The 20,134-nt window shown below is 37.9% G+C and overlaps 2 protein-coding genes and 1 non-coding gene across 4 annotated transcripts; 1 reads left to right on the forward strand and 2 right to left on the reverse strand.

Annotated features, from left to right (window-relative positions):
• Positions 1-495: 495 nt before the first annotated feature.
• LOC131323589 (transcription repressor OFP8-like) lies at positions 496-1,367 on the reverse strand. The gene is made up of 3 exons (XM_058355442.1): positions 1,300-1,367; positions 965-1,166; positions 496-930 (listed from the first exon to the last, which is right to left on the reverse strand). Exons 1-3 carry the CDS (start codon positions 1,365-1,367, stop codon positions 811-813), a joined length of 390 nt encoding a protein of 129 aa, XP_058211425.1. The 3' UTR covers positions 496-810.
• An 8,262-nt stretch (positions 1,368-9,629) lies between these two features.
• Positions 9,630-13,639, forward strand: LOC131322893 (scarecrow-like transcription factor PAT1). 2 transcript variants are annotated; one of them, XM_058354456.1, is made up of 3 exons: positions 9,630-9,734; positions 9,867-9,956; positions 11,889-13,639. In XM_058354456.1, the coding sequence occupies exon 3, from the start codon at positions 11,952-11,954 to the stop codon at positions 13,512-13,514; it is 1,563 nt and encodes a 520-aa protein (XP_058210439.1). In that variant the 5' UTR covers positions 9,630-9,734; positions 9,867-9,956; positions 11,889-11,951; the 3' UTR covers positions 13,515-13,639. The 2 variants fall into 2 exon arrangements, with proteins under 2 accessions (XP_058210439.1, XP_058210438.1); XM_058354455.1 differs by having other exon boundaries at positions 9,630-9,730.
• Positions 13,640-15,597: 1,958 nt separating this feature from the next.
• LOC131325004 (small nucleolar RNA SNORD96 family) lies at positions 15,598-15,694 on the reverse strand. Its single transcript, XR_009199572.1, has one exon. It is a non-coding gene; the product is annotated as a small nucleolar RNA SNORD96 family (small nucleolar RNA).
• Between the last annotated feature and the right edge of the window lie 4,440 nt (positions 15,695-20,134).

Genomic DNA, 20,134 nt, shown 5'->3' on the forward strand with positions numbered 1-20,134 from the left:
CGTACAAGATTCTAGAGGTGGCCCCCATCATGTAGACCAGGGTTGTGCTCTGATACCACTTCTAACGACCCGCTCCATCTTTGTACAATATTGTCCGCATTGGACACCCAAAGCCTTCCCAGTGAGGTCACCCATCCTTGGATTGCTCCAGGATGAGCACGCTTAACTACGAAGTTCCTATGCGCTTTGGCCCGCCCTCACGGCTTTAAAAGACCTTGTACAAGTAGGAGGGATCTTTTCTTATAAACCATGACTTATCCCCTTCCATCCGGACGCTTCCTGCAGTACCGTCGGCCACCGAAAAGCGGAGTGTCACACGAAGAGCTAGGGATATTGCTGGCCGGAGTGACCACACGCCACAACGGTGTGCTTCCAAACATCCACCTGGTTCTGTTGCCGAAGAAGTCTGACAAGTCGACCAAATTCCCAAGAAAGCTTGGTTATTGAGATTAGACTAGGCTAGGCTACCAATGAAACTCCTTTCTATATTACGGGGGTGTTTGGGAACTTACTTTTTGACTTTTCATTTTTAACTTTTTGGCTTTTTAGCTTTTTGAATTATGGTCAGAATGTGTTTTGGAGATTGAAGGAGTGTTTGGGAGATATGTGCAGAATGTATTTTGGAACAGTAGTAGTGTTTGGTAGATGAATGATGAAAATGAATTATAGATTGATTTTTTACGAAATTGCCCTTGACCTTTATTATTGTTTTAAAAAGTGCACAAATTTTGTTTTCTTTTTGCTTTTGGCCGTTTCTACTGTGTTAAAATAAAACAAACCACAGTTAAATATACCCATTTTTTTTTCGTTTTAAGAAAACAGAGACCAGTTCGGAAACAAAGCATCACAAATCTCAGTGAACACCTCAACGATAACCCTATGATGGTGATGAGAATTTACAGACAGAAAAGTCTCCAGCAAATCCTCCAGTTCCCTCTGTTAAAAAAAAAAAAAAATCCTCCAGATCCCTAGCACCGAAAATCTGCTTCTCCACAATCATCTCCACCATGGAAGTCGTGAAATCAACGTACGGGTCGCTCGATTGCTTCTCCCACCACAAAGCAACCGTCCTTCTCTTTTCCGTCGACGACCACGTCACTTTTCCATCGACGACCACGACCCTTCTCCGAGCTTCTTCTCTTCTTTCGTTTCTCCTCTCTCTCTCTCTGGTGTGAAGTGTGAACCGGTGAGGAAGAAATAAGTGGATAAGAGGAGGGGGCAAAACTGGTAAATGAAAGGGAGGTAAGTGGGTTTGGTAATTGACCACAAAATGGAAAAATGTAAAAATGTGAAAAACACCTCCTGACTTGATTCTGGGTTTTTGCTCCAAAACTGAAAAACAAAGAATCCATTCTCCAAGAATCCATTCTCATAATGCAATGCCAAACACCCAAAATAGAAAAATGAAAATGCAAAAGTGGAAAAATGGGGTTCCCAAACACCCCTATATGTTCTTTGGTGATTTTAGGTTTTTGAAACTATTTTCCTGTTGCGTGGTGAAATTGGCGGTGGGGCTCCGACGAGAAATGGGCATGGAAGAGGGAGAGGATGGGGTAGGTGACGTGGTCAAAGAAAAGATGTGGGCTTTTAACTCTCTATAATTTCTGGGGCTATTTTTTGTGCCAAAGGGGTACTTAACGGACATCACCAAATTTCTTTGACGCAATTGACGGAGTGTAACAGCAGAGGCCTAAATTAAGGAATTTTATTAGTACAAGTGTTTAATTGAAATAAATTTAAATTTATATGTCTTTATGACATTTGATGAAAGTTCAAGTGTCATTTTAAAATTTTGCCATTATCAAACTTGGTGATGCAAATAAAAGTGTACATGGTCAAGATTTCTCCGAGCTTGAGAAGTACGGTAAGCTTCTCTTTCAAGCAATAATACTAGTGTCTCTCTCTCTCTCTTTCAAGTAATAATACTACTCTCTCTCTCTCAAGTAATATACTAGTCTCCCTCTCTCACTCACACTCTCTCTCTCTCTCTCTCTATTTTTATATCGGTCTACAATGAGAAAGCGAAACAGTAGTATAGGAGGAATTTTAGGACTTCAAAACGGAGATTCTGAATTCAAACGTCACGTCGAGTTTTAGAGAGCACATTAGTTTAATCGTCTCCCGCTCCCGCTTGCACACCGAAATATATTATTCTCTTCGTTTCATTTTTATTTTTCATTATTTTATTTCTCTTTTATGTCTTTTGCTTATATTTTTTAATGTGAATTTTGTAAAATATGCAACATGGATCTTATTTGATAGATCTCGACTAATTCTATAATACAAAGCTTTTAAAATTATGAAAACCACTATAGATTGAAAGATATAAGCAATTTAAAAATGACACGCGATTAAAAAAAAACAATGAAATAGTACGGAGGGATTATTAATGATTTAGTAATTTTTTTGTGTGTATCTTTGCGTTTATGAAAAACTTTATTATTGTGATCCCTTTAAAATCTTGATAATCGTAGGTTAAGTTCGTTAAAATAAAACATTTTAAATCGTAAAATCTCTCCATACTCAAAATAATCTTTTATTTGAGTTATTCCTATCAATCTTCCGAATCTGCCACGGGAATTTAAAATTATTAAACAGCTCGAATTATTCGTGATGGATCCCGAGTGGAATCCTCGTGCCAATGCATCGTACGGTTCAATTTCAAGGGACGGAAAGGAGTTGTCTATTTGGTGAACAGAAATGCTAGGGGTACAGTGAACCTTGTACAGTAGATGCGCACAGATTTCATTTTACGTCCGTTTCGGGTTCCACAAAGATGATCGGAGCCACTCATTTTGTCCAAAATATTTTGTTCAAGGTCCATGTAAAAAACCATTTCAATCCGATATCGGTAAGAGCGTTTATGAATCATACAACTTTGCTTCAGAATTTGGCCTAAATTTCTGAAGCAAAGTTGGATGATCCGTAAACGTCCTTACTGGTATCGGATTGAGATGATTTTTTATAGGAACCCAAAATAATATATTATGAACAAAATGAGCGGCTCCGATAATTTTTGTGAAATCTGAGATGGACACAAAATGAATCTGTGCGCGGGTGCTGTACGGAATTTGCTGTACCTGTAGCACTACTGTTGTGTGAATGTCAAGCTGAAGTGGGATTGCACTTTGGTCTTCCGTGGGGCAGGGTCCAAATGCAGTTCTCATTTCCCCTAAAAAAATTCCCCGTCAATATCGGTGTTTACTACGACATTGCCCCTGGGATCCTTATGATTACTATGATCAACGAAGCAATTATTAAAAAAAAAATTGTGTTTACCATTTGATTTAAAATACAATAAAAATATCTCTCAGAATACTTTAACCTCACTTTTCAGTTCTAATCTCAATACAAAAAAAGGAACTTACATGTACCTATTATATGATCATCGCTCATGTGCTCTAAAAATAAAATCACCCCGATCTCATTTTTCGATCCAAGCAGTTTATTTTATAAGTCTCGATGTGTTTAGTATCTACGAAAACAATACTTTGATAATACATTGATATCCATTTGAACGAAACTTATTTGCCACAGTAGAATTGAACGCCCAGATTCCGACAATTCATTTGTCTTCATACAAATATGATTCGATCAAGTTTTCGCTAGTATGTCCGATCTACTTGATTAGTTGATTATTAGCAAGGACAATAAGCATATCGAATTGATTTGATCAATTCATTTCTCCTCATTCAAATATGATTCGATCAACTTTCGCCGAACCTTACAAATTGAGGTGGTGTTCCACTTTAAGAAAAAGTACTTTTTTTTCAAAATGTTTGAATTTCAAACTTAAATATAATGAAAACGAAAAATATTTTTTCAATTTTTTTTGCACCGTTTAAAAGATCTTAATGAGATCTATCAAACAAGATCTATATTGGTAGGAAAATTATTTGCATAAACACATGATTTTTGAGCTTAAAATTACCTTCTTTTTCAAAAAGTACTTTTTTTGAGAAACCGGAACGGCCCCTGAATGACTCAATCATCGAATGTGACAATGAGGAATCCTATTTTGAGCCACATGAGAAACCATCGTCTCAAGAAAGGATCAGGAGAGGATCTTGATTAATTCCTGCTTTTGTAGTATTGTTTCACCTCTTAGCCAAATTTGTTGAGGGTTTGGCTTTCTCTAGCTATTCTTCTTAAAAGAGAGATCAAATGGATCCATTCATGGAAGGGTTGGTACCAAAGGCTAAAATAAGTATTTATTTTTAGAGTTAAAGGTGGTGTATATTGTGAGAGAATGATATGTTTCATAAAGCGGAAAACAAGTACTCTAAAATTAAGAACGTTAGCACTGCGGAGGACCATCCACACAACCAGTACTCCTTTTAATGGACTGGGGAGGTTTGGCACAAAGCTGATCAAGGGACCATCCATATATTGGTCCATCCACACACCACCACTCCTCTCAAAGCTTGATATTTTGTTCTCTGCTCTCTCACCAACCATCTAATCTAACCCACATTAAGCACATAATCTGTCGAGCAACGTTTTTGTTCTGTGTTTTCTTTCTTTTGATCAAAATAAAACTAAAAGTAAAAGAACATATCAAACTTGGTTCAAAAACTTTAACACTAGTTGCTAGTAGTCGCCAACGAATCAAGGTCCTCTGATGTGATGATCTCTCGTGTGCATGGTTTCTCATGTGGTGCGAAATGGGAATCATTACGGTCCAATGTCATGATCCAAAACGTAGTAGGTCTCGACTTGTCTAATGCCCATGCCAAAAAATAAGTTTATCAGAGATCGATAAAAGCTTGGTCTAATCATATTTGTCTGAGGATAAATAAATGGACGGATACCGATGTCCAATGAACTTGATTATTTTGTACGGTCGTTAAACACATCAAGATTAATTTACAAAATGAATAGTTCGGTTCGCTAAATGGAATCGTGATTGGTCCCGTTTTGTGTCACACTCGCGGTTATCACGTACATGAGAGGATCTTGATTTCGTATGAATCTACATGCTTCTTATTTTCCACTTGAAATAGGACATCACACCTCAGTCTTTTGATCCTATGGCCACCCTCTCACTTGTTCTGTAATGTTATTGAGACTTGTAGATTCTTATTTGCACGTGCTTGATTTGTAGTATTTGAATCAATATTAGCTAGTAGATTGATTTCGTTTTAAGTTGTTTGTTTCCTTTGGTACGTAATTGGCAGTTGCAAATATAATTAATCCCTAATGTTATGGAATGCGGGGCTTTTGTCCCCTAAAAACAGCAACATTCATTCAGTAGCGCTCAATTTCATTGTCCAAAAAAATGTTTTGGACCTGAAAGAGTTCTTTTAAAATTCGGATCTTGCCGAGACGAACAGTGAAATTGAACGCTGCTAAATGCTCCTCCTAATGTTACATAGAGAAATTCAAGAAAGAAACAAAAAGCATGGTAAAACCGTAAAACATAAGAGCTGAGAGGCTCTGTGCAGGGCTATAGAACTAGACCATTATTTCTCTCAACGAGTTGCATAAAACGGTCACTTTGAGTCCTCTTTATATATAGGAGGACACCCTTACTCTATACTTTGCCATGGGCCACCCCATCATTCATCTTAAATTTAAGTTTATTGCATTAATTGGACATTACCTTTCTCGTTTCAAGCTTAGGACCAACCATGCTTTTCTTTTCTTTTTAAATGGCAATAGCTTCATTGATAGAAGATGTAAACAAACAACAATGAGACACCCCATTGAAGGACTAGAAAGCCACAAAGGAGATAGCCTTTCCAAGTATAGGCACCAAGGGCAGAAGCATGCATGGGCTAAGGTGGGCTATAGCCCAGGTCCTTTCAGAAAAACAAAAATAACAATAAAAATTATATGTAAAAGTTTAGCACAAATAATTTTAGTCCAATTCATTTTTTCTTTTAGCCCGACCCCTCCCACTAGATTTGTATCTATGTTGTCAAATACAGAACACTGACTGGTGTGTTTAAATTTGTACTTATGTTATTAAATGCAGAGCACTGACTGGCGTGCTTAGAATTTGCTCTTATATTGTTAAATGCAGAGTAGTAGCTTGTGTGCTTAGATTTTTACTGATTTAGTTGATGCAAAATACCGACTGGTGTGTTTAAATTTTAAAATATTGTTTCTTACAATCTTACTCTTTTAGATTTAAATTATAATGGAACAAAGAAAAAATCAAGAGCATTTTTTAGATTTGTTTTGAGATTTGTAGATGTTCAAGGGTTTGGGAGCATTTTTTTATACAGTGCATGTTAAAGACACCATTGCATTAACTTTTTAAGAAATAGATATCTGATGTCCTCACTCATCACAATCTGAAAATTTACAATACGCAAACTTCAATGGTATGATGGTGTTAGCAATATGCAGTGTGCATGGAATGAATTACAAGTTTTATTTCTTAGAGATTTCCTGTATGCATATTATATACATGGTTTTGTCCACCGATTTTTTTTTTTTGAGTTAGCCCAGAGCAGAATTCATTCCTAGTTCTGCCCTTGACAGGCACCCAGACCACTACTACCTCTCCTAGCCAAAGAATTGGCTACCCTGTTCGTATTCCTACATACAAAAGAATACTCACACTGGTTAGAAACCCAAACATCCATCGTGCCACCACCATGCCTTCCTCGGTCAAAGAAACATCACCACCACCACTGTCGTCGGAATTTGAACTGACACCTCTATGATGAAGGAAGTTGAGAGAAAGAAGGGATAAGATGAAGAAACTATTGGATTTGAGATTGAGAGACAACCCTCACTAAATAGGAAGAAGGGTTATTGAAGGAGAGAGAAGACATCACTACGAAGGAAGGAAACACCCATCAAGGGCAAAGCCCTCCCCTTCCGCCACCACATAAGAGTGGTAAAAATCCCGGTGGAGGCAGTTTGGTTTTTTTTAGAGAAAGATACCCTAGATTAGAAAGAGAAATACTCTATTGCTGAGGCCAGGACCAACTATGCTATGGCTTAGCAAATCAAAGAAAAAATAAGTTAGTAAGTTGATTTTTTTAGAATTAAGATAAATTCGCGGGACACATTATTTTTAATGTAATTAAACTTCAACAAAAAAATACATATAAACCTATTCACAACATACCAAAAGTACTTTATAAGGGTTCCATTATTTCTCTAAAAGTTATTTTTAGATATAGTGAGCTATGTGTGGACATACTTATGAGCTTGATATATGCATCTTCATGTATGAGGTTATTTCAATATTTTTCCGTACTTGTAAAATGTGCAAAACTTGTGATCCCCACCAAACTCGCGGTTTGTGATTCTTTCAGAAATGTATAACGCTCGTGCATTTTTAAACGTATGTTCCATCACTAGCGAGTAGTGAGGTCCGCGAGTTAAAATTATTGGCTTAATGATGATCGCGACACAAAAACTTGGGTTAATAGCACGCGAGTAAAAGCCGAATGACAACAAGCAGATGGTAGTAGATGACAATTTATGTCTTCCACACTCTAATGGCTGGTAGCTCAAAGTTAATTTGATCAGTAATCCGAATCCCGGCTTAATGAAAAGTTCGATCTGCTAGGATGTGATAGGTGATAGGTTCCACACACACAGACTTTTTTTTTTTTAATAACCGAGGAACACCTCTGCAGCTGAGCCACTATACACACAGACTTTACTATGCTTAATATTGCAAAAGCACTCAAACCCCTTGCTAAGTAGGAATTAATTATCAATAATACTGTGCTTAGCTAGCTTTGAGTGTGGTACCATCTTATTTACTCTCTCACACACGTGCGCGCACACACTCTCTCCCTCTCTTCTCCAAACTTGCCATGAGATGAGAGCTACGTGTTCAGACACAGATCATTGATCCATAAATTATGTGAAAAGTCTCACCGACTGGGCACACCGCCGGCCACGCGGGGGCCTATTCCAGATCCCGCATTGATGATCCGAGTCGTTTAATAATTTTTTTTAAAAATGAGTGGGCTCCTTGGGAAAAATCAATTCAATTCTATATGTGTAGGTGCTCGATCCAATCTTTTATTTTTTCATTCCAATTCCGTATCCATGAAAAAAATGCAAGATTGGATCGAGCACCACGCATATACTAGGAAATAGCTAATTTTTCATGGAGCCCATTCAGTTTTTTTTATTTTAAATTATTGAACAACTCGAATCATCAATGAGGGACCTGGAATAGGCCCGCGTGGCCGTCGGTATGCCGGGTCGGTGTGTCTGGTCGGTTTTCGTAGCAGATTGAAAATTATTGAATTGCTTGTTTCTTTTATCACCATAAGTAAGTATTGTTAGAATAGTTAGATTAACGTCTTGGAGGTAAAGTTGAACTATGGACCTCCTTTTTTTTAGCATTTAAGCACACCTCCTGATACCGTTGGGCCAAAGGTTTCTCGTAGCACTTAAACGCACCTCTTGATACCATTGGGCCAAAGGTCTCTTGTCGTCTGATTTGAACGGTTGCTTAATAGCAAATATAGTACTCCCTCTGTCCTATTTTGTTTCTCCCATTTTTGACTTTTCATTGTCCTAAATTGTTTGTCTAATTTTGAAAGATCAGGAAAAAACCCCCCCTATAAAAGTACTATTTTACCCTTCTTTTTTCTTGAATTAATGCGACTAATACAATTTGGATTGAAGGGCAATATTTGTGAAAAAATTAATTTTCAAGGTGTAGTGATCATGTCCTCTTATTAAGTTGCATTCTCTAAATTAAACAAATAAATCGAAACGGACGGAGTAATTTCCATGATCATAGTGTCGACCCCAGCTATGTGTGAAATTTAATGTCTTTAATGCTTATTTAATCATGCCCCCTCCGGTTGGACTGTTCAACTAGCTAGTCATCTAGGCTTTTCCGTTCAGTTAAATCAGTTCCCGAATTATGTGAACTCTTTAAAACGAAAAAAAAAAAAAAACTGAAACAACTAAAAATATAAATTTGGAGGACTAAAAAATTGAAAAAAATTGAAACAATTTAGATTTGGTCCTCCAAATCTCTAAAAATGAGATGGGTCCCATCAAGATTCTTTTAAAAAGTACAAAATGTGAAGAACTTGATTTTCTTGCTTTTGTCTTTTTAGTTAGGAAAATTACAAGAAAATAAACATCATTTCCCAATTGTATTTTATATCATTTTTTCTCTCTCTCCAAAAAGTGCCTTGGTATTAAATATTCTCACTTTTTTTCTTGGAAAATAGAAATTTTAAAATACTTCTACATTATAGTTAATTCATATAGTAATTATAATGATCGATCAATGAGCTCTACAATATTTCACCTTTCCAAAGTAAACACAACCTAAAAGCAAATTAGAAATTTTAGATACTTCTACATTATAGTTAATTCATATAGTAATTATCATGATCGATCAACGAGCTCTACAATATTTCACATTTCCAAAGTACACACAACCTAAAAGTGAATTAGAAATTTTAGATAAGTTCAGGGTCCGTTTGGTAATTCTATCATACTCACAGGATACGAAAATAATTTGGTCTTTATTTCATGTTGAAAATTTAATTTGAGATGGTAAGAAAATCAGAAAAAAAAGAAAAAGAAAAAAAACTGGATGGCAATCATGCAATTCTACTGGAATTGAAGGGCTTTCGACTACTTCTCCGTGCATAAAATGCACACAGGTGCCCTCTTTCCTTTTCAGAGTGGACTAAACATCACCTCTCTCTCTTTCTCTCTCTCTCTCTCTAAATTCTGGGCCTGGAGTGTAGTGCGGAAACGTTAAGATTCTCCGAAGAATACCGTGGGTACTTCAACTGATGACTTTGATATTCCAATCTTCTCAACCCTACTAAAGTTCTTCCCTACTTGCTGTTAAAGACTCTGTTTTTGTTTCCCCTGTTTTATGAAGTTGGTGTAACCCTTTGGTTTCAATTCAGGTCTTTCTTGGGAAAATCTTAAGCTCTGAGCTAAAATTTCGCGGAGAGTGTCAAATTACTGAAAATGGGTCGGGCTTAGATCTGTTGGAGGTGACAATATTCTCTCTCTCTCTCTCTCTCTCTCGATCGAGGTGACTAGGATTGAAAAGGTTTGCTCTTTTAATTCAATGGGTAGTTTATACCTGTTGGAGAAGTTTGGTTCAATTCGAGTATGATGCGATTATGGTCTTGTTAATTCTTTGTTTATTTAAGTGTTTTTTTTATAACCGGATTTTTGGGCCAACTTGAGCCCATCTCGATTATTTCTGATTATTTCTGGGCTTTCTGGGCCTTGAGCTAACCACCAAGCAAACCTTTGGTGACCCCGCAGTATAGAATGTTTGATCTCGGTGGGATTTGATAATGCGACCTCACCGAGGACAATCACGTTTATTTATTTAAGTGTTTGGGGGAATCTAATTAAGACAAAGCATTCGCTGATGCTAATTTAACTCACCCATGTGGTTTAAAGAATTGAGAAATTTGACCCTGTTGCCTTTAGTTACAGAGGCATTCTGCTGTTCTTGTGAGCCTGATGGGGTTCTGTATTTTGTTAGAGAATTTACTTGGAAAAAACAGTTGCATTTTGTATTATTCCTATTTTTGGTTTCGTTTAGTACCAATTTTACTGAAGATTGCAAGTGAAATGGTACCGAGTGGTAGGCACCAGGCACCCTGTACGCTCATGCATTTGACAGGAGTTCAAATCTCACTAATTAGCATCTAATAATGCTGACTTTCACAGAGCAAATTCTTTTTTTTTACTTTCAAGATTACCCCAGTTAAGAATAGTTCACGGTTTTCAATTGTTTGTTGAATGCCCTGTAATATTTCTAGACCTAACCCCAAGGGTTAGTCCGGTTGGTTGGTGGGTGTGCTCCCCTCACAATTGATCAAGGTTCGTTTTTTGGGTCATGCCACAAGAAAGAAACATCTTGTGAATCCCCTAGTCCCGAAGTGGATAGACCGGACACCTGGACCGTGGAACCCAAAAAAAAAAAAAAAAGAATATTCTAGACCTGATGTTATTGGAGAAAATGATCCTATTGTTTTTTGTTTTTGTTTTTGTTTTTATCTTTTATCTGTTAAGAGGACTGATCTTTCAGTTCCTAAGAGGCTAGTTTTTTTTTGGTCTTTTATGTGACATAAGAGGCTAGTTTAAAGCATCTGAGTTGAGGAACAATGGAATAATACTGAGATGGGATTCATTAAGAGTTTGTGCTTTGGTATTGGATTCCGCTGTCAAAAATACTGATACTGCAGTTTGAAATTGTCTGAAAAGTGTGGGGTAGATTTAAAGTTTCAAGAGGGTTGAATTCTTCTTATTTGTTTAATTAAAAGTAATATGTTCCATGGTCTAAAAAGGAGTCTTATGGGGTTGTTGAAGCATTTGTTTGAAGTAACATTTCGTATACTCCTAGCAAAAGAATACAAGCATAAAAAAGAGAAGTTTTCTTGACTCCTTGAAGCCCTGAGGGGTATAATTCAGGAATTTTAGGATCTTAGTGGAATTTTTTTTATATTAAAATCTCGCTTTTTAAGGTTTTACTGGTGATATGGTTACGGTACACAGAACCACTAATGAGAGGGATAAACCAAAACTGAATTTAGAGGAGTGAGTTTGAAAGGATCTAGTCTTTTTTGGATTTCATGGAACCGCAATGGAGGAAACAGATTCATGTAGCTGATCCCAATGATTGGGACTTCAAGGCTCGGTTTGAGTTGCTTTAACGTTGTTTTAATTTTCATTCGTCAATGTTTGTTAAGTATCAGATGCCCTATGCTTCATCTGGAAAATCAGATTCTTATGATGTTTGTTCAGTATCCGATACCCTGTGATGTCTATGTCATCTTGAATTTCTGTTACCTTTTGTTATGTTCCTGTTTCTCGTTATCTACCTAATTTTAACGGAAAATCTAAGGCTTCAAAGTGCAGCAGCCATCCTTGATCACATATTGATATTTAGTTTCTGTAAATCGCAGAAACTAGTCCATCAAGAATTGAGCCACAGATAATCTCAAGACCACCTCCGCTGAAGATCAATCATGTCCAACACACTATACTACCAGCCGATGCAAGAAATAGAGGCCTGTGGTTTCCCCCAGTTTCAGACTTTAGACCACCAGTTGTGCTATAGTAACAGCAGCCATGGGAAGACTTCCCTCCTAAATTACGCTACGCTGGAATCATCGCCTTCAAATGGCTTTTACACCGTTTTCAATTCCCCAACTTTCACTTTCTCGCCCGGTGGAAGTCCCACATCACAGCAAGAGTCTCACTCAGATAAAAACTATGGGTCCCCTATAAGTGTATCATGCGTAAGTGATGATGTGAACGCATTAAACCACAAGTTGCGCGAACTGGAAAGCGTGATGCTTGGACCTGATTCTGACATACTTGAAAATTATGAGAGTGTTTTACAAGGAGATATAGATATAGCCTCAGCGGACATAGACAGCTGGAGACAAATAATGGAATCAGTCCCCCGAAGGAGGGACTTGAAACAGGTTCTCATTGCATGTGCAAAATCAATATCGGAAAATGATGCCTTTACTGCACAAAGGTGGATTGCCGAGCTACGTCAAATGGTGTCGGTGTCAGGTGAACCAATCGAACGGTTGGGAGCATACGTGTTGGAAGGCCTCGTCGCGAGATTGACATCTTCCGGGGGTTCCAGGGGTTTGAAATGGAAAGAACCGGCGAGCAATGATCTTCTCTCCTACATGCACATCCTGTACGAGGTTTGCCCTTACTTCAAATTTGGATACATGTCAGCAAATGGAGCCATTGCAGAAGCAATGAAGGATGAGAATAAGGTCCACATAATTGACTTCCAAATCAGTCAAGGAAGTCAGTGGGTAACCCTAATCCAGGCTTTTGCGGCACGGCCTGGTGGGCCGCCCCATATCCGTATAACGGGTATCGACGACCCAGAATCAGCATACGCCCGTGGAGGTGGGCTTAACATCGTCGGACAGAGGCTATCTAAGCTTGCTAAGTCATTTAAGGTGCCATTTGAGTTCCACTGTGGAGGCACATCTGCTACCAAAGTTCAGGTTGAGAATCTAGGGATCCGAGCCGGCGAGGCAGTTGCGGCAAACTTTGCATTCGTGCTTCACCGCATGCCAGACGAGAGCGTGAGTACTCGGAATGATAGAGACTGTTTATTGAGGCTAGTTAAAAGCCTTCCTCCCAAAGTTGTTACCCTGGTTGAGCAAGAATCGAACACGAACACAGCTGCGTTCTTTCCGCGGTTTACTGAGGCATTGGATTATTATGCTGCCATGTTTGAATCAATCGACGTGACACTTCCGAGAGCACATAAGGAGCGGATCAATGTCGAGCAACACTGTCTGGCGAGGGATGTTGTGAATGTGATTGCGTGCGAGGGGAGTGAAAGGGTGGAGAGGCACGAGGTTCTTGGGAAGTGGAAGTCGCGGTTTAGAATGGCCGGGTTTACTCCCTACCCATTGAGCTCTTTGGTGAATGCAACCATAAAAACACTGCTGGAGAGCTACTCAGACAAATATAGTCTTGTAGAAAGAGATGGAGCGTTGTATCTCGGTTGGATGAATCGAGACTTGGTTGCTTCTTGTGCATGGAAGTAACACGCCAAGAGGGCAGAACATTTAATTTTCCATGTTTTAGCTTTTGTAATACTCCCTCATAAACGTACGTCCGTTCGGCTGGCCGCCTTTCGCCAATCAAATGAAACATGTTGTTTGTTATGTAATTTGCTTTTTACCTTCTTTTAGCTGTGTTTTGAGATATAGTTGAGAGCATGTGTGGGTAGGCTGGGTAATTCTCCACCATGAGAATCTTTGAATGAGTATTACTAAGTTCATGGGCTGAGGATTTAGGAATCCTGTTGTTCACATGAGATTGGTTATCTAATGTCACATAATTTGATGATATCGGAGCGACAAATTCGACATGAAGTTATGAAGTTGTGCTTGTTCCTGATGCGATGCAAACACACGAAGTTATGAAGTCGTGCTTGTTCCTGATGTGATACAAACTTTGCCTGGACTTGCTACTGTGCTTCGTGTTTTACTCAAGGGCCAAATGAAAGTTGGATGTTGCGTCATGGATTAGTTGCTACTTAGCCGGCCTCCCTCAAATCAATATCCTGACTCCGCCACTGGTTGAAGGTGCCACTTTAAATTGTAAACTTGCTTCCATATATTCCATATATTCTGGCACAGGCTGAAATGGGTGGAGGAGTGATAACAAATCACATCCTACTTGCCATCTCTTCCCAATCTGAAAGGACAATGGTGCTACCGTGCTTGGTGTTTTACTCAAGAGCCAAATGAAAAGTTGGATGTTGCGTCATGGATTAGTTGCTAAGCACTAAGCCGGCCTCCCTCAAATCAAAATCTTGACTCCGCCACTAGTTGGAGGTGCCACTTAAAATTGTAAACTTGTTTCCATATATATTCAGGCACAGGTTGAAAAGGGTGGAGTGCTAACAAATCACATCCTACTTGCCATCTCTTCCCAATCTGAAAGGACAATGGTGCTACTGTGCTTGGTGTTTTACTCAAGAGCCAAATGAAAAGTTGGATGCTGCGTCATGGATTAGTTGCTAAGCACTGAGCCAGTCCCCCTCAAATCAAAATCCTGACTCCGCCACTAGTTGGAGGTGCCACTTAAAATTGTAAACTTGTTTCCATATATATTCAGGCACAAGCTGAAATGGGTGGAGGAGTGCTAACAAATCACATTCGACTTGCCATCTCTTCCCAATCTGAAAGGACAATGGTGATATATTTAAATGCCGAAATACACTTCCAATGGATGGAGTGTGCCTCTTCGAATTTGTTCTTATTGCAAAAGTTTCAGTGGGGTGAGAGAATCCTTGAAAATATCATATTATTACTGTCAATTTTGTGACATAATACTAAACTCACAGCTGTCATATGGTCATTGCCTAGACACAGGGTCAGGGTTAAAAAAATTATTCAACGTCATAGGCACTGTCATGTTCTAAATGTATGAAGCCTACATAAATGTCTGGAAATAAAAAACATCTTGCACACGTAGTGTACAGGATTATAAGACTTTTAATTATATACTAGTTTAGAACATACGTTCCTGCAAAAAAGAACTTTTGAATTACAACGAATTGGTTCATTTCAATTACATTTTGGATCAAAAAAAACGAATTGGTTCATTTCCCTTCATTTGGCTCTTCTACATTCCAATTAAGTATCTTATCTGGATCGATTCTATGTTAGTATCAAAGTTGAATAAATTACTGTGGTAATAATGATGCAATTGCTCGTTCAATGAGCTATACGGAGGATTACAAAATAATACAGGATGAGTTTGGATGGTTCTCTGAATTACCTTCAGCTTTTCTTTTCTAGACTAGTAGTAGAATATAGGGTTTGATTTCAATTTTCATTTATGCTTTAATGTCTTTGGATTAGAAGCCCAACCATTCTGCAATTAATCTCTCCCCTCCCTTTGACTGGCACTATACCCAAATTTATTCTCGGTCCGTTATTAAATCTAAAGGGTCATATGTTCAAAACCTCTTAGATGCTAATGGGTGGTGAGACTCGATTAATCGAGTGCGCGAAAACTAACCCAAACCTGAGTTATAAAAAAAATTCTGTAACAAAAAATAACAAAATAAAAGGGTAAATTTCAAACTTCATGGGCAAAAAAATTGTGGAACAATCAAGGCCTCAGAATTGCAGAATTTGACATCAAGGCCTTCGAAGAAAGCCAATCAGTCCCGAAAGATGGTGTGTTTATTAATCTGTATCATCACTGGCCATTAACCCTAACTCAAATACAGATATACGTAGATATATGTGTGTGTGTAATGTGTTGAATGTTTTTCTCATGGCATATCCCAAAAGTTCAAGGCAGAATATCTGCTCCCCAAGGCGATAGGATATGAAATCTGAATCACGTCCTACCAGGAAACTCCCTCTGTAAAGGAAATCTCGACTGCAAAACGACGGTTCCTCGATCTGCGACGATTAACGATTTGGAAGATACGAAGACAGAAAAAGTTCGCTCCAAATCATAGCGTCGCGACCAGTTCAATAACAAGAACAGAAAACAACACACAGAGAGAGAGAGAGAGAGAGAGAGAGAGAGAGAGAGAGAGAGAGATAGATAGAGAGAGAGAGAGAGGCCTGTGCAAAACCCTAAACGCAGAGAGAGAGAGGCCTGAGAGAGAGAGAGAGAGAGAGAGAGAGAGAGAGAGAGAGAGGCCTGAGCGGAACCCTAAAAGCAGAGGCAGCATTGCTTTGGGGAAGATAAGGACTGCTCTATATTTATAGGCTTGGTAAATTCACTAGGGCCGTCGATGTTTTAATCGTGGGGTGGGCGTTCTCCGTAGAATTTTAGGTTTTCTTGCAAATGCTCAGTAAATTACTATGGCTATTTGGTTTCTTTCCCCGCGGCAGGTTTGTAGTCTCTGTGATCATGCTTGAGAGAGAGTTGCTATACCCGTTCGCTTTCGCTCCACCCTTTACTTATGGAAAAAAAAGGAAAGGAAAATTAAAAAAATGTCCCTTCCATTGTTTGGTTTAGAAAGAAAGTGAGGAAAAAAAGAAAATCAAGTTTTGAGCATAATACATTTTCCTCACACTTTTCTTCTTCTTAATATTTTCCTATCTTTTTATTTTCTTTCCACAAGCTCCAAACGACCCTAAAGCTTTGTTTGGAACTTGCGAAAAGTGGGGAGAAATGAAAGAAAAATGGTTAATAAGCAAAACATAAGGAAATTGAGAAGAAAATTTCACTTTGCATTAAGCTCTATTTTTTCATTTTCTCTCTCAAACCAAACAAGGGAAGGATTTTATTTATTTTGATCTTTTCTTCCTTTTCCATAAGTTCCAAGCAAATCCTGAAATAAGAAAATGGTAAAATTTGACGTCTACTTTGTCCCAGTATCCTTTGGAGATCCGTCGACCTGTTTAGGCCATATGGTCCCATTTGCCCCTAAATTTTATGTACCGTGATCTCTACGACAACATCGTCGTTTATTCCACACACTACCATCACCAATTGGACTAAACATAAACCAAAATTGAAGGTTTGATTTGGCACAATTCGGACTACAAGGAAAAATAGTGATTTGATTTGTAAACTAGAGGACCATTTGGAAAGAAGATGATTTTTCTTGGGACAAAATTGTAAAGTGTAACAGCGGGGAATAAATCCTTGGACTGGGGTGTCTCGCAAGCCCATCAAAACATTGGGCTATCACAAGACCCAGAAACCCAAATGACCCAGAAACCCAAATGACTCATCGGGCAGGTTATTTACTTCATCTTCCCGGTACTAATAATACAAGTAAAATGACTCCTAAGCGGAAAATTATTCAATACTCCCGATGTATACTCTCTCCCCCCTCATATAACGTATGGGCCCCACGCGGGATCCATGTATTATGTGAGAAGAGGGAGTATACACCGAGAGTACTGAATAATTACCCCTCGTTAGCATGACATGAACCCCACCCACCTTTTTGTTTGATAACTTAGGTGTCCGAATTGCTTATCAAAAAAAAACTTAGGTGTCCGAACCAGTTTATTGACACCTCGACTAATTTCGGAAACCAAATCCCACCGTCCGCATGAGGAGAGCCCAATTAAAACCAGAGTAAAATTCTGCATGAATTAGAAAACTTTACGAAAGGAGACCATTATTTTTGTTTCTTAGGGCCTAGGCCCTCTTATGAACCAAAAAAAAAACTTTATGGAAGAGTGAACTCAACATGATATGAGCTGATAACAAACAGAAATTTTCCTTTCTTTTCCTTTCAGGTAGGTGTTAGATAAATGTCAATGTTTTGGGGAATAAAAGTCATACTTACTTTCGTAAATCACACTCTTAACGCTATTAGCAGTAACTAAATATTTGACATAATTATTATTTTATAAATAAGTATCCGGATCAACTTACGTGCACCAAAATTAGGTGCACCTTAATTTTGGGAAACCAATCCCACTGTCCAATGGGCCAATTTAAAACCAAAACTAAACTAATTTGTTGACATTGGACCAACTTGGCTAAGCTAGTGATCTATAACCCAATGAAATATTGAGTTGGTGATATATATTTGGCCGACATCATGGTCAAACTTTGATTGTTTGATCTTGTTTGAGACATAAAACCTCAACTGCCCTTTGTGTACTCTCAAACAATCCATCTTTTTCACTTTCATCCATTAACCAATTCTTTTTCACTTCTGAAACCTCTCAAACAATACTAAGTTCTGATTTTGGCATATTTGTTACTCCATTTGTTAGTACTCTCTAGCAGTGGCGGTCTCAGGAATTTCAAAGGGCACTTATTATTCACAATTTTAAAAAAAAATTCTCTATGTATATCACTAAACTATCGTTTAACCATCGAATATTGATCACTCATTTTATTCCACAACCGATTTTTCACAATTTTCATGACTGAAAATACTCTTTTAACTGTCGCGGTGGCAACCGGTAAGATTATTGCCAAAGTCAAGAGCAAGTAAACTAAAGGATATAGTAATTTAGTAATTTGAATTTTGTAATATTGTGGATTGGGAGGAAAACAAAAAAAGGTAAAAGAAAAATGGAGAAATTAGAGGTAAAACAAAATGGAGAAATAAAGGAAAGACGTAGAACAAAATGTGTGAGAAATAAAGAAAAGAAGTAGAAAAAAATGAAAAATTAAAGAAAAGATGAATGGATGAGAGGGGATTCAAACTCAAGCACCTAGAATCTTTGGCAGCTTGTTGACCACAACACCAAACTAAGCATTTGTGCTAGAATGGAAAACCTTTTTATACTTATATCTAAATTGTAATTTATTTTTTTTTAAAATGGTGTGTTGGCACGTGACCCCACGACTAACGTGGGTCCGCCTCTGCTCTCTTGGTCCCAATCATTTTGCCCAATTTTAAAAAGTTCAACTTATAAAAGATAACAGAATCATTACACCTTGCAATGTAAACTTTTGGAAAGAAAAAAAAATGTAAACATTCGAAAATTTCATCCAATTCACATGACGTTTGTGACTTCGGATTCAAGAGAATTATCATAGCACTTTGTCTTGGGACTTTTAAAAATAAACAAACAATTTGAATCTTAAAATGTTAAAAGTGAACAAACAAAATTAGACGAACAGAGTATTTTCTTAGTCATACAAAATTGAAAATAACATGGATAAACTTTCACAATATGGTGTAGTCCAAAAAAACCAAAAATACTACTACTGCACAAAGAACAAGTTCCCAAGTCCACTACCCATGCTGCCATAAAAACAAACTACTCCTACTATAAAGAAGACAAACATCCACGCAAGGTTAATTAATAAGTCTGCTTTTGGATCCCTCTAGATATTTTTGCATTTGTTTAAAGGAAAATAGGTTAGGCTTTGCTTCATTTCCAAGTACCTGTATCTGTAATTCTCACTATACTATTCAACAGACTTTTTTCTACTGCACGAAAAATAACTAACCTTTTTTTTTTTTTTCGACGGTCAGAGTATCCAGGCCAGCTTACATGCAGTCAAAGGTAGGTCATTCACACGGACCACACCGCAACTAGTGAATTCACAAAAAATTACTTTCTTACAACTTAACCCAACAATCGAACTCTAGCTAATTGTGTGAGGAGCAAACCCACCAAAAGCTAAAAATAACCCACACAACGGGAGTTAGCTCAGTTGGTCAGGACTCTTACATTTCACTAGGAGGTCAGGAGTTCGAATCTCCCCAACTGCGTGTAGATGTTCTTTCCTTAGAGTCTTTTGTTTTTTTGTTTCTATCCTGTAATGGGCTTATTTCTTGTGTTGGTTGAATTGTTGAGCTTGGTTCGTCTCGTCGAGTCTCATAATTGATGTCATATTCCGGATTTGTACTTCATGTATATGATGTAAATGGTCTCTTATTAGAAAAAAAATTACCGTAACAAATCTGGTAGATAGAAATTTATTTTAATTCAGCTCTGCTAACAGCAGAGACAATTCGCAGAGAACCACGCAGAGACAAACGCGTTTGGCCCCATTTCGGGTCCCAAAAAAATCTAGAAAAATATCCATAAATTTTTAAATATTATTTTAACTAAATAGTGCATGGGGATTGACACTTTGTGGGAGTAAGCAAAGCAAAACCAGTCAAACCAAAACCATGCATCCCCAGTTTTTCAGAAGCCGTGCCGTATTGGGTGTTTGGCTTCATCTGCTCTACTTCAAAAAAGCATTCAAAAACTTCTTC

Source organism: Rhododendron vialii, chromosome 4a, assembly GCF_030253575.1.
Source record: "Rhododendron vialii isolate Sample 1 chromosome 4a, ASM3025357v1".
Classification (NCBI taxonomy): domain Eukaryota; kingdom Viridiplantae; phylum Streptophyta; class Magnoliopsida; order Ericales; family Ericaceae; genus Rhododendron; species Rhododendron vialii.